This window comes from Lissotriton vulgaris, chromosome 2_1, assembly GCF_964263255.1.
Source record: "Lissotriton vulgaris chromosome 2_1, aLisVul1.2, whole genome shotgun sequence".
NCBI lineage: Eukaryota > Metazoa > Chordata > Amphibia > Caudata > Salamandridae > Lissotriton > Lissotriton vulgaris.
This window is the reverse complement of record NC_141687.1, coordinates 1,527,074,783-1,527,090,097: the sequence shown is the minus strand read 5'-3', so window position 1 is coordinate 1,527,090,097 and position 15,315 is coordinate 1,527,074,783. Positions and strand designations below refer to the sequence as shown.

Below are 15,315 nucleotides of genomic sequence, written 5' to 3'. Positions count from 1 at the left end.
TAGACAATGGCGATATGCAAATCAGCTCTGACCCTGTGCCCCATGGGAACAGTCCAGTCCGAACTACAAAAGTCATGTCCTTCCCAGAACGGAATCAAGCATCCGAGGACCGGACCGGTTTCGAGGTAACACCTCTCATCAGCCCGGCTAGCTTGACTCCAGTGGTGTGGAGTGCCTGGGACCCACGTCTGGGCATCCCCAGTACACTTATAGCGAGTTTGCAAAAACAACAGGTGATGGACCGAATGAGGATCAATGTCACACATTCAACCCAGTCAAAAGATCTGGGTCCTAATCCATCGTTTTTTTGCACTCCACACCACCCTGGGTTAGACAATGGCGATATGCAAATCAGCTCTGACCCTGTGCCCCATGGGAACAGTCCAGTCCGAACTACAAAAGCCATGTCCTTCCCAGAACGGAATCAAGCATCCGAGGACCGGACCGGTTTCGAGGTAACACCTCTCATCAGCCCGGCTAGCTTGACTCCAGTGGTGTGGAGTGCCTGGGACCCACGTCTGGGCATCCCCAGTACACTTATAGCGAGTTTGCAAAAACAGCAGGTGATGGACCGAATGAGGATCAATGTCACACATTCAACCCAGTCAAAAGATCTGGGTCCTAATCCATCGTTTTTTTGCACTCCACACCACCCTGGGTTAGACAATGGCGATATGCAAATCAGCTCTGACCCTGTGCCCCATGGGAACAGTCCAGTCCGAACTACAAAAGCCATGTCCTTCCCAGAACGGAATCAAGCATCCGAGGACCGGACCGGTTTCGAGGTAACACCTCTCATCAGCCCGGCTAGCTTGACTCCAAGTGGTGTGGAGTGCCTGGGACCCACGTCTGGGCATCCCCAGCGCACTTAGGGCGGCAATTGCAAAAACAACAAGTGATGGACCGAATGTGGATCAATGTCACACATTCCCCCAGTCAAAAGATCTGGGCCCAAATCCATCGTTTTTTTGCACTCCACACCACCCTGGGTTAGACAATGGCGATATGCAAATCAGCTCTGACCCTGTGCCCCATGGGAACAGTCCAGTCCGAACTACAAAAGCCATGTCCTTCCCAGAACGGAATCAAGCATCCGAGGACCGGACCGGTTTCGAGGTAACACCTCTCATCAGCCCGGCTAGCTTGACTCCAGTGGTGTGGAGTGCCTGGGACCCACGTCTGGGCATCCCCAGTACGCTTATAGCGAGTTTGCAAAAACAACAGGTGATGGACCGAATGAGGATCAATGTCACACATTCAACCCAGTCAAAAGATCTGGGTCCTAATCCATCGTTTTTTTGCACTCCACACCACCCTGGGTTAGACAATGGCGATATGCAAATCAGCTCTGACCCTGTGCCCCATGGGAACAGTCCAGTCCGAACTACAAAAGCCATGTCCTTCCCAGAACGGAATCAAGCATCCGAGGACCGGACCGGTTTCGAGGTAACACCTCTCATCAGCCCGGCTAGCTTGACTCCAGTGGTGTGGAGTGCCTGGGACCCACGTCTGGGCATCCCCAGTACACTTATAGCGAGTTTGCAAAAACAACAGGTGATGGACCGAATGAGGATCAATGTCACACATTCAACCCAGTCAAAAGATCTGGGTCCTAATCCATCGTTTTTTTGCACTCCACACCACCCTGGGTTAGACAATGGCGATATGCAAATCAGCTCTGACCCTGTGCCCCATGGGAACAGTCCAGTCCGAACTACAAAAGCCATGTCCTTCCCAGAACGGAATCAAGCATCCGAGGACCGGACCGGTTTCGAGGTAACACCTCTCATCAGCCCGGCTAGCTTGACTCCAGTGGTGTGGAGTGCCTGGGACCCACGTCTGGGCATCCCCAGTACACTTATAGCGAGTTTGCAAAAACAACAGGTGATGGACCGAATGAGGATCAATGTCACACATTCAACCCAGTCAAAAGATCTGGGTCCTAATCCATCGTTTTTTTGCACTCCACACCACTTGGAGTCAAGCTAGCCGGGCTGATGAGAGGTGTTACCTCGAAACCGGTCCGGTCCTCGGATGCTTGATTCCGTTCTGGGAAGGACATGGCTTTTGTAGTTCGGACTGGACTGTTCCCATGGGGCAACAGGGTCAGAGCTGATTTGCATATCGCCATTGTCTAACCCAGGGTGGTGTGGAGTGCAAAAAAACGATGGATTTGGGCCCAGATCTTTTGACTGGGGGAGTGTGTGACATTGATCCACATTCAGTCCATCACTTGTTGTTTTTGCAATTGCCGCCCTAAGTGCGCTGGGGATGCCCAGACGTGGGTCCCAGGCACTCCACACCACTTGGAGTCAAGCTAGCCGGGCTGATGAGAGGTGTTACCTCGAAACCGGTCCGGTCCTCGGATGCTTGATTCCGTTCTGGGAAGGACATGGCTTTTGTAGTTCGGACTGGACTGTTCCCATGGGGCAACAGGGTCAGAGCTGATTTGCATATCGCCATTGTCTAACCCAGGGTGGTGTGGAGTGCAAAAAAACGATGGATTTGGGCCCAGATCTTTTGACTGGGGGAGTGTGTGACATTGATCCACATTCAGTCCATCACTTGTTGTTTTTGCAATTGCCGCCCTAAGTGCGCTGGGGATGCCCAGACGTGGGTCCCAGGCACTCCACACCACTTGGAGTCAAGCTAGCCGGGCTGATGAGAGGTGTTACCTCGAAACCGGTCCGGTCCTCGGATGCTTGATTCCGTTCTGGGAAGGACATGGCTTTTGTAGTTCGGACTGGACTGTTCCCATGGGGCAAAAGGGTCAGAGCTGATTTGCATATCGCCATTGTCTAACCCAGGGTGGTGTGGAGTGCAAAAAAACGATGGATTTGGGCCCAGATCTTTTGACTGGGGGAGTGTGTGACATTGATCCACATTCAGTCCATCACTTGTTGTTTTTGCAATTGCCGCCCTAAGTGCGCTGGGGATGCCCAGACGTGGGTCCCAGGCACTCCACACCACTTGGAGTCAAGCTAGCCGGGCTGATGAGAGGTGTTACCTCGAAACCGGTCCGGTCCTCGGATGCTTGATTCCGTTCTGGGAAGGACATGGCTTTTGTAGTTCGGACTGGACTGTTCCCATGGGGCAACAGGGTCAGAGCTGATTTGCATATCGCCATTGTCTAACCCAGGGTGGTGTGGAGTGCAAAAAAACGATGGATTTGGGCCCAGATCTTTTGACTGGGGGAGTGTGTGACATTGATCCACATTCAGTCCATCACTTGTTGTTTTTGCAATTGCCGCCCTAAGTGCGCTGGGGATGCCCAGACGTGGGTCCCAGGCACTCCACACCACTTGGAGTCAAGCTAGCCGGGCTGATGAGAGGTGTTACCTCGAAACCGGTCCGGTCCTCGGATGCTTGATTCCGTTCTGGGAAGGACATGGCTTTTGTAGTTCGGACTGGACTGTTCCCATGGGGCAACAGGGTCAGAGCTGATTTGCATATCGCCATTGTCTAACCCAGGGTGGTGTGGAGTGAAAAAAAACGATGGATTTGGGCCCAGATCTTTTGTCTGGGGGAGTGTGTGACATTGATCCACATTCAGTCCATCACTTGTTGTTTTTGCAATTGCCGCCCTAAGTGCGCTGGGGATGCCCAGACGTGGGTCCCAGGCACTCCACACCACTTGGAGTCAAGCTAGCCGGGCTGATGAGAGGTGTTACCTCGAAACCGGTCCGGTCCTCGGATGCTTGATTCCGTTCTGGGAAGGACATGGCTTTTGTAGTTCGGACTGGACTGTTCCCATGGGGCAACAGGGTCAGAGCTGATTTGCATATCGCCATTGTCTAACCCAGGGTGGTGTGGAGTGCAAAAAAACGATGGATTTGGGCCCAGATCTTTTGACTGGGGGAGCGTGTGACATTGATCCACATTCAGTCCATCACTTGTTGTTTTTGCAATTGCCGCCATAAGTGCGCTGGGGATGCCCAGACGTGGGTCCCAGGCACTCCACACCACTTGGAGTCAAGCTAGCCGGGCTGATGAGAGGTGTTACCTCGAAACCGGTCCGGCCCTCGGATGCTTGATTCCGTTCTGGGAAGGACATGGCTTTTGTAGTTCGGACTGGACTGTTCCCATGGGGCAACAGGGTCAGAGCTGATTTGCATATCGCCATTGTCTAACCCAGGGTGGTGTGGAGTGCAAAAAAACGATGGATTTGGGCCCAGATCTTTTGACTGGGGGAGTGTGTGACATTGATCCACATTCAGTCCATCACTTGTTGTTTTTGCAATTGCCGCCCTAAGTGCGCTGGGGATGCCCAGACGTGGGTCCCAGGCACTCCACACCACTTGGAGTCAAGCTAGCTGATGAGAGGTGTTACCTCGAAACCGGTCCGGTCCTCGGATGCTTGATTCCGTTCTGGGAAGGACATGGCTTTTGTAGTTCGGACTGGACTGTTCCCATGGGGCAACAGGGTCAGAGCTGATTTGCATATCGCCATTGTCTAACCCAGGGTGGTGTGGAGTGCAAAAAAACGATGGATTTGGGCCCAGATCTTTTGACTGGGGGAGTGTGTGACATTGATCCACATTCAGTCCATCACTTGTTGTTTTTGCAATTGCCGCCCTAAGTGCGCTGGGGATGCCCAGACGTGGGTCCCAGGCACTCCACACCACTTGGAGTCAAGCTAGCCGGGCTGATGAGAGGTGTTACCTCGAAACCGGTCCGGTCCTCGGATGCTTGATTCCGTTCTGGGAAGGACATGGCTTTTGTAGTTCGGACTGGACTGTTCCCATGGGGAACAGGGTCAGAGCTGATTTGCATATCGCCATTGTCTAACCCAGGGTGGTGTGGAGTGCAAAAAAACGATGGATTTGGGCCCAGATCTTTTGACTGGGTGAAGTGTGTGACATTGATCCACATTCAGTCCATCACTTGTTGTTTTTGCAATTGCCGCCCTAAGTGCGCTGGGGATGCCCAGACGTGGGTCCCAGGCACTCCACACCACTTGGAGTCAAGCTAGCCGGGCTGATGAGAGGTGTTACCTCGAAACCGGTCCGGTCCTCGGATGCTTGATTCCGTTCTGGGAAGGACATGGCTTTTGTAGTTCGGACTGGACTGTTCCCATGGGGCAACAGGGTCAGAGCTGATTTGCATATCGCCATTGTCTAACCCAGGGTGGTGTGGAGTGCAAAAAAACGATGGATTTGGGCCCAGATCTTTTGACTGGGGGAGTGTGTGACATTGATCCACATTCAGTCCATCACTTGTTGTTTTTGCAATTGCCGCCCTAAGTGCGCTGGGGATGCCCAGACGTGGGTCCCAGGCACTCCACACCACTTGGAGTCAAGCTAGCCGGGCTGATGAGAGGTGTTACCTCGAAACCGGTCCGGTCCTCGGATGCTTGATTCCGTTCTGGGAAGGACATGGCTTTTGTAGTTCGGACTGGACTGTTCCCATGGGGCAACAGGGTCAGAGCTGATTTGCATATCGCCATTGTCTAACCCAGGGTGGTGTGGAGTGCAAAAAAACAATGGATTTGGGCCCAGATCTTTTGACTGGGGGAGTGTGTGACATTGATCCACATTCAGTCCATCACTTGTTGTTTTTGCAATTGCCGCCCTAAGTGCGCTGGGGATGCCCAGACGTGGGTCCCAGGCACTCCACACCACTTGGAGTCAAGCTAGCCGGGCTGATGAGAGGTGTTACCTCGAAACCGGTCCGGTCCTCGGATGCTTGATTCCGTTCTGGGAAGGACATGGCTTTTGTAGTTCGGACTGGACTGTTCCCATGGGGCAACAGGGTCAGAGCTGATTTGCATATCGCCATTGTCTAACCCAGGGTGGTGTGGAGTGCAAAAAAACGATGGATTTGGGCCCAGATCTTTTGACTGGGGGAGTGTGTGACATTGATCCACATTCAGTCCATCACTTGTTGTTTTTGCAATTGCCGCCCTAAGTGCGCTGGGGATGCCCAGACGTGGGTCCCAGGCACTCCACACCACTTGGAGTCAAGCTAGCCGGGCTGATGAGAGGTGTTACCTCGAAACCGGTCCGGTCCTCGGATGCTTGATTCCGTTCTGGGAAGGACATGGCTTTTGTAGTTCGGACTGGACTGTTCCCATGGGGCAACAGGGTCAGAGCTGATTTGCATATCGCCATTGTCTAACCCAGGGTGGTGTGGAGTGCAAAAAAACGATGGATTTGGGCCCAGATCTTTTGACTGGGGGAGTGTGTGACATTGATCCACATTCAGTCCATCACTTGTTGTTTTTGCATATTCTTACTTTAGCCATTTGATGCCTGCTGTCTGTCTCTGAATACACATCTGGGGTGGGTGACAGCTGACATTGTGCATTCTCTCTAGACAGCCACACACAAAGCCAGCTTAAGTGTGACTTGAAAGACTCTCTACATCCTGATGAGCCATCCTTAGCAGGATGGGAAGTAGGAGATTAACACAGTCTCGCACTTACACTTGAATAGGCTTTGTCCTATCCTCACACAGAGGACTGCATACCCCCTGAAGTGAGACTGCAGCCAGGGCAGTAAGGGAAGGGACTCTCTGCACCTCAAAGACATCTCTCTGAAGTCTCCCCCACTTTAAAGGCCCAAAAGGGAATAAGAACTGATCTTCAGACACCACCACTTCAGTACACGTCTGGACTTGTGCATGCTCTGCCAGAAAGAAGGACGGCTGTGCTGCTATATAGCCCACCATTCTGCTGGGACCCTGCTCTTTGGACTCCTGCTTGCTGTGCTGACCTGCTGTGTGCTGCTCTCTTGCCTGGAAGTAAGAAGGACTGGATCTGCATCTCTCCAACCCAGAACCCAGAGTGATTCCAAGGGCTTCCTGGCTGGCCGGGGAACATCCTTTACAACGCAACTTTTACCACGCAGAGCCTTTACGACGCAACTATTACAACGCATGCCATTACAACGCATTGCTCTGGGGGGCGCTCTAAGATAGGGAATAGATTTAATTTACTATCCAACACCTTCCCTACTATCCACGGGGACTGGAGTTGGAATAGTAAATTAAACTATTCACTATACAGCACCCCTCAACACTATGCGTTGTAAAAGCATGCGTTGTAAAACTTGCAATGTAAAGGCATGCGTGGTAAAAGCATGCGTTGTAATGTCATACATCCTGGCTGCCCTCCTGATCTGAAGTCTTAGATTTCCAATCATTCTGCTCCTGCACCTGGACTCTGCCATCTGTAAGTCTGCCCTGTCAAGTGGTGCCACCCCAGTCCTGGACCATTGGTAGTAGGCCTAAGGTGTTTTGTTCCAGTGGAACTGATGCATCCTCTGCTACGAGAGCAGAATTGATGCATCACAGACCTTGTGGGAACAGGACTGCTGCATTTCATTTGGAACCAGAGCATCACCTTTGGAATCAGAATTTCAGAACCAATGCATCGTCGCCACTGCGTGGAGATGATCAGCGCATTGTCTCTACTGAGTGGAGAAACCCAGAGCATCACCCTCAGTCAGGGCCAATGCACAGCTGCAGTTGCATGGAGAAAATAAGCACATCACCCAAACTGCTCAGGGAACACCGACCCATCGCTCGGTTGCACCCCGCATCTTTGTCAATGCAGCCAGGATTAAAGTACTTTTGTTCAGTGGGCCTCACTGGGTCCCTGTATCAGGCCTGTGCTATATTGCGGTTGGCCTGAATTCTTGACTTTGTCCCAGTCCAGCGCAACCAGATAACCCGGATAAGCGCTTATTGCTTCTAAGAGCTACTTTGCAGTTTATCCTTTAAAAAATCTTATCTCTAGTTCTACTTACTGGAATGTTGTCATTTTGGCCTTGATTTATTTATTAAATTAAGTCCTAGTTGTCTAACTTGGTGTGGAATCCTTTTGTGTAGTGTTTTCACTGTTTTACTGTTTGAAGTGGGGAACATCCTTTACAACGCGGATGTTACCCCTCAGTGCAGTTACAACGCAAGTCATAACCACGACTTGCGCTGGAGGGTGCTCTAGGCTAAGGAGTAGTAGATTTACTATTCCAACACCTTCCCTACTGTACGAAGGCTGGTGTTGGAATAGTAAATGTAACTATTCCTAAGTCCAGCACCCCTACAGCGCAAGTCGTGGTTGCGTTGTAAAAGAGCGTTGTAAAGTACTGCGATGTAATACATCGCGTGGTAACAACATACATCCGTTTGAAGTATTGCGCAAATACTTTACATGTTGCCTCTTAAGTTAAGCCTGACTGCTCTGTGCCAAGCTACCAGGGGGTGAAAACAGATCAATTTAGAGTGTGTTTGTCACTTACCCTGACTAGAATTGTGGCTCCTTCTTGGACTCTGCCAACCAGAAACCTAATTTCTAACTGCTTTCATATTTCTTCTGTGTATCTCTGTGTCACTCCATCAGAGTTACTGTTCTCCTAAATTACTTGCCAGAAACAAGTACTGTAAGAGATGATTTACCAAACAGTTCTTCATGGTGCCCAGCATAGTCCTCGGTCAATATTTCCAGTTGTTTTTCTGAAAATCTTAGTTCATGTTTTCTGGCCCCAGCCTCCTTCTCAGTGTCCCTTATCATTTTTATCATTTGGAATGGCTGATGGCACAAACTCAAGAGGATTTCAGTTTGAGGCTCAGCTTAATCTCCAGCATGAATATGCAACAATTTTCAACCCAGCAACATTTCCTGGTTGTGGGGTCCTAGTCAATGGCCAAAAAGTGACTTTCTCTGGTTGCGAGCCAAATTGCAATTTAGAGAACCGCAAAATGTGATCACCTAAATAAGGCATAGAATAAATAGCTGATCACAAAAAAAACATGAGAATTTTTGTGCATACCAAATACATATTCTTGAAATGCAATTTTCAAAAAATTGCAATTTGTTTATCGCTATTTGGATGCTTCATACATCTGGTCCAATATGTCTTCAGTGGTGATGATGAGTAACCTGAGGTCGAAGACCAAGTGACTAAAACATGTCACAGCTCCCAGAGTTGACATTGTTGGAACAAAATATACTTGTTGTCTGACGCACATAATAAATCCCGGAGAAAACAATGTTGACATATGTTAGTCAGTGGGGCTTTAGTTGGGTGATTTTTGTTGGTGTTTAAAACACATATTCTGCAGAGACACGATTTGCACCTGCTCTTTGCACTGTTCATCGTAAAATACGAAAATTGTGCAGATTGAGGGGCTTATTTATGAGCCCCTCGTCACTTTTGCGTTGCCGTTGCGTCACTTTTTGTGATGCAGCGGCAGCGTAAAAAATGCACCTATTTACAAAGTGACACATCTAAGCATATGCGCCACTTTGTAAACCCCTGCGCTACATTATACCTGCGTCAGGTATAATGTATACAGGATGGGCGTTTCCCCACAAAAAGCCTCATCGAAGTGGCGCAGTGAAATCTATGAGATTTCGCTGCGCCACTTCTAGGACGGTTCTGCGTCTTACACCTGCCTCACAGCAGGGGTAAGACTGACACAGGCCATTTCACATGGGGCTCACCCCCATGTGAAAGGACACATTTCTGGAGCTGCCCCTGTTTTCAGACACACCCCAGCAATGCGTCAATGTTGCACTGACAGAAACGTCAGTAATACTGAAGTATCTGTCATGCCTTGCGACATGATGCATCATACAGTAAATATGACACATCCATCATGTCGCAAGGAGTACGCAGTGTAAACTGTTGCATCGCTGTTTTCACGCAGCAATGCGAAAGTTTTCATAAATAAGGCCCTGAATGTCTAAGTTTTGTCATCTTCATTGAAGGAAGAGCAGTCATTCCTTTCCCTTGGATTTTTCAGTGTATTTTCACATTGAGAAGCACGAATAAAAAGAAATAAAACTATGGACTCAATCTGCTTGGCCTTATCTTGGTTAAATTTCTTACTTCGCAGAAAATATATCTATTCATTGAGTTTCGGAAAAATAATTCTGTGGTAATAACAAGATTCATGTGACAGACGAATATTACTCACATGCTTGTTTCCACTTTATGAGCAGAAGTAATACCTCGAAAGCAGGGTTGAAATGAAAATTCAAAGAAATGTTTTCATTTGCACGTTTCTTTTAAGCTAAGGAAACTGAAGAGTATTTTCTGCCATGTAGAAAAGTATTTGGAATGCACTCGGGGAACTAGGAGTGCATGTGAAAATGTTTGGTTGTACCCGAGCATAATACATTTGGTTTTTTTAAAGCACCATAATTGTGCCATAGTCCATGCAACTGTTACTAAAATGATGTGATGGATAGATTTGGGCATTTCCCTGAGACTAAGGGCCATATGTATCAAAGGGTTTTGCCCATTCTGTGTCTATGGGGAAATGTGTTGATACATATGGCCCTATGACCATTAGAAAGACCACATTGAGCGGTGTTTGTTTCTGTCTACACATAACATACATTCAAGTGCTTATTTGGTTTACGCATAGGATAGGTAAACTGAAATGTATATTTTCTCACTATCGAATTTCCTTGTGTAAGCGCCTTGAAAGCATATTTATCTAGCCAATGATTGATAGACGGGTTTAGGGCTCAGGGAGCGGGGCAAGGGTGTTTTTTAGTTACAGGGCGAAGATTTTAGGGCTCAGGGCAGAGAGGAGGGGGTCAGGGTTGACTTCAGAGGTGAAGGTTTTAGGGCTTAGGGGCAGGGGGTCGGGTCGAATTAAAAAATGGGGGCTGGGTTTTAGGGCTCAGGGCGTGGAGGGGCTGGGTTGTTTTAAGGGCTGGGGTATTTGGTCATGACAGGTGGCTAGGTTTTAGGGCAAACATCCGGACTCGGGCTGAACCTGAACCACGCATATTCCTTTACCCAACATGTCTTTAAAGCCAAATTCGTTGTAAAGGCATGCATGGTCAAAACATGCATGCGTCAGTCTTAAGACTGCGTTGTTCAGCCACGCGTGGTCGGGAATAGCATGTTTGGAACATACAACCAGAATATCCACATGAGTGGATATTTAGGAATAGATGGTTGCAGGGATATTTATGTTCCCTTCTCTTAAAGTGGTTTTGATAAATGTGTAATCTATGCAAAATGTTTTCAAATATGCGCAAATCAAATTCAAATTTCAAATGCTTTATTCGGTGTATAAAATATAACCATATAGCATACATAAAACATCATCAGAAAAAAAAATGCGTTATCATAATGGTATTTCACCCAAGAATACATGTGTTACAAACAAATACAGTGTTAAATAATTTCAGTTGTAAAGTGACGCAGTGCATATTACCAATACTTATCAGATAGAGGTGAAATAGTACATATAGCTTAATTACTAAGTTAAAAAACATGTTAAAATTCATAATCTATAGTGATTTCATCCAATAAATATAGTCAGTTAGTTTAGAAGGATTGCACCAATACATCAATGGTAGACAGAAATTACTAAAATCATGATATCGTGACGATATGCATCATAAAATAATGGATTTCCTGTGGGAAACACATTTTAAAATGTAGGAAGCTACACGGAAGCAAACCTCTGTGCTACTCAAGTCAAACATTAATTGCAAAGCATCTTTGGTTCTTCTTGTATTAAATTTTAAGAATAAAGGCTTAAGGTACAATTTCCTATAAGGAATATAAAATTTACAAAAAAGCATAAAGTGACAACAGCTCTGTTTGGATGTCCCATCACATGGGCAGGGCAAAGTGCTACTCCTTCTAATTTGAGGAAAAGACACTAGATGATGAGCAGTGCCCAGTCTCAACCGAGTCAAAACAAAACGGTGAGAACTTCTGGTGACAGTTGACAAATATTGTTGAAAACCTTGTACGGTGTTATGTTCGTTATAGAAGACATATGTATGTTGGGATACATATCTCGCGGACCTAACCTTCTTGGCGCTTTCCAGGAACAGATTTTTAAACTCCTTTTTTGTCACCTGGATGCCCAATTCTGGGTTCAACAGGGGGTCGTGGTTAAGGACTGTCTTAAACCAGAACCAAATGTGCCTAAACCAGGGAATACGCATATGGTTGTCTAGATTTAGACAGTCCTTGATGACAGATTGGGTGAATTTGGTTTCTGCTTTAGACCAGATAGATCTCCACAGGGATAGGGGGCGTAATGCTGCCAGGTCTCCAACGTATGCTAAACCCACTTCCCTGTGCAAAATCTCTATGGAAGCAGACGCCGGGGTACACAATATGCGGTTTAGGAAAAGATTTTCCTGGTGTTGGAGCAGCTTACAGCTACTTTTATTGTGTCCCCAAACGCCGGCCCCATACAATGCAGATGACAGACACCTCATGATGTAAATATGAATCATTTCTTGAATTCTGCGATTCCCTAACTTATTTGCAAATCTAAAGATGCTATTGATGTTCCTCGTCATCTTTAGATTTACAGTCTCCTGTTCGCTGGTCCAGCCCCCGTCCCCAGAGAAGGTTATCCCTAGATAGCAGAATTTTTTGACGGGTTCTATCCTAACGTTATCTAGAAGGAAGGTCCTATTGTGTTTTGTCTTTTTCCCACATGCCATGGTAAAAGTTTTACCCTTATTGATTACCAGATTCCGTGTGGCTATAAAGGCAGAAAAGCTATCAATAAGGTGCTGCAGACCATTTTTGGTGCGTGATAAGAGTACCGCGTCGTCTGCAAATCATCATCGTAACTCTGTGATGTGCATTGTGAATTGGACCAATCGGGTCTAATCCCATATTATCTAAAAAGCAGGACTAACAGTCTGTTCCAAGCAGGGGTTTAACCCCTTCAATGCGCGTGACAAGGTCAGCTTGTCATGGGCGTTACCTGCGCTGCGCGTGTGACGAACTGACCTTGTCACGTAACGCGGGATTTTCGAAATCGCAGCGCTCAGCGGGAAAACCGCTAGCGCGCATGCGGTTAACGCAGCCCCCTGCAGGCCAATCCTCAGGCAGGCCCCCATTCAGCCCAAGGCTGATGAATATCTGTGAGATATTGGAAACTCCGTGCCCCCTGCAGGTACGAATCCATCATTCTGTGTTACACTCCGGTTCTAGGGTCATTCCTAAGGTCTTGAGATGCTGACATTGGTGAGTCCTCCACTTACCACGTCAAGCACCGCGCAAACAATGAGGTCGATGGAGACAGTTGTGGCGATCGTCCAATCCCTGACGGGCCTTACTCCCCGATTGTAGTTCCACAACAGGTGCTCTGCCAGCTGGTGCAAGGTGGAGTTCCCGGGATGTGCGCCGTCCACCACCAAGCTTCCTGAGAAGAGGAATGATTTCATGTAACATGGAAGACAGCACCCTCACATCATCCAACATGAGGAGCACTTAACATATTTGCCCTAATTACATTATCCCGGGTGCATACGTCTTATGAAAAAAATATCATTATTCTACTGCCTCACAAGGCTTCTCCCTCACTGCCTTTCTGCTCCCACAGAGGAAACAGATGTACTCTTGCTCTTGAATTTGACATGCTGTGCAACCATGTTATTAATTCTACAGGACATGAGTAGACATGTACTCTGGAAAAGTAAGCACCATGCCAGTATTAGATGCTACCTCTGAAACTCTGCTACTTTTTGATCCGGCTTCTATTTCCTGACACCTGAGTTGGACTGATGGGCAAACCACCAATGATGGCTACTGAGAACAAGGTAATAACAACTAAGAGAGAAGGCTGTAGCAGGATAAAACCATACAATTCAAAAGTGAGGTCAACTTATTATTTATCACCTTAATGGTGCGAAAAGACACCCTTAGGAATTAAAGCAGTGTTATTTTAATACTCTAAGGGGCACATGCGTCATTTCAAATTGCATCCGCAAATGGTGCGATTCGCAAAAATCGTCCGTTTGCGAATGCAATTTGAATTTTTGGGATGCATTATAATTTTTTGTTATTTTCGCAATTGAAGAAATCGCAAAATTGCGATGACTTAAATTGCGATTGCATTTAAGGAATCTCAAATTGAGATTCCTTAAATGCAATGCATGAAACTTTGAAAAAATAGCTAATTCGTACTTAGGGGGAGCAAATTACTATGAGGTTGAACCTCATGGTAATTTGCGAAAACTTTAAAAAATGCACTTTTGTGCATTTTTCAAAGTTTCATGTTGTGCAAACACATGCCCTTAGGGCATGTGTGTGCACAACATATGTGCACAGATTGATTTCAGGGGTGCAACAGGGTGTCCTTTGGACACACCTGCACCCTTGAAATCGTATTCTCAATTTGCGATTCGCTAATTGCTAATTACGGGCCTCGAGGCCCATAGGAATGAATGGGGAGCTATTCCTTAATTACGATTCGCAATTTGCGAGTCGCAATTAAGGAATTTTAAGAAATCACAATTTATTTAGCAATTTCTTCATGCATAGCCATTTGCGATTCCTTATTAGCGATTCCTTATTTTTCGCTAATAAGGAATCGCAAATGGCAATGTTGATGCACGTGGCCCTAAGTAAGATTCTGCATGGATACATTGCTGTGCTGCTGTAAAGAAAGTCACTGGCAACAACAGATTATTCTCAAAACAAAATTTACTTATACTAAATTTAATTTGCATACTTTTCAAAGGAAGGAAAACAAAGCAACAACTAATAGACAAATTAATAAAGCATGTCCACTCTTCTTATGAAGCTTACTGATATTTTTAGAGGAACACAGATGTTCTGAAAAAGCAATAGTGTTAAGGTAGACAGTGTACACACAGTGACGGGCAAGCAACCCTTGTTAATGGTAACCAAATAAGGAAGGAGTGACAAATTAGAATAGACCTACTAATGCAGTAAACAAATAAATTGCATAAACTGTGACTATATCATCGGTCTATCAAAACATTTTAGATTTGGTATTTGCTTTTCTTGTTAGGCGTTGATCCTGGAAGATGTAGGTTGATGCGTTTTGGCCTTGTGCTTTATGGCCTCTTCAGGACTTTGCGGAACTAATCGCACCCAAACATCGGCCATGCTGATGAAGCTACTGGGGTAATAGTTGGTCACATGAAAGTGAAGCACCACCATGTAAGCCTGTTAACTGGAAGCAATGGGGTTAATGACTATTCAGAACGGCTCGCCCTCTGTTTGCATAGTTGTGTTGAGGGGTCCCAAAGCCCCGGGTGGGCCGTCCCCACCTCTACCCTCCTTCATTCTTTGCTTGCCGCCCCTATTCCTTTCCTCTCTCCCCTGAATCTCTCTACCCCTGCCTGCTTTGTTTTTCCTTGTGCCAATTCTCCGCTTAATCTCCCTCCTCCTCGCCCTTTTACGTTACCCCCTTACCCTTCTACACGCCATGAACCAACAGATGTAACTTGAAATTGATGTACCTTCTGTAACAATGTGTAACTTGTAACCTACATAACTCTCCTCATGTAAAGCACTCTCTTACCTTCGGGTCTAGCCAGCGCTATATAAAACTCAAGTAAATAAA

The 15,315-nt window shown here is 46.9% G+C and overlaps 1 protein-coding gene across 1 annotated transcript in view; it reads right to left on the bottom strand.

Moving 5' to 3' along the window:
- HTR3B (5-hydroxytryptamine receptor 3B) overlaps positions 1–15,315 on the bottom strand; it is a 110,215-nt gene that overhangs the window by 69,303 nt on the left and 25,597 nt on the right. The window contains exon 2 of the mRNA XM_086954840.1: positions 12,983–13,143. Within this exon, the coding sequence (XP_086810966.1) occupies positions 12,983–13,143 (161 nt within the window). The remainder of the gene's footprint in view (positions 1–12,982; positions 13,144–15,315) is intronic.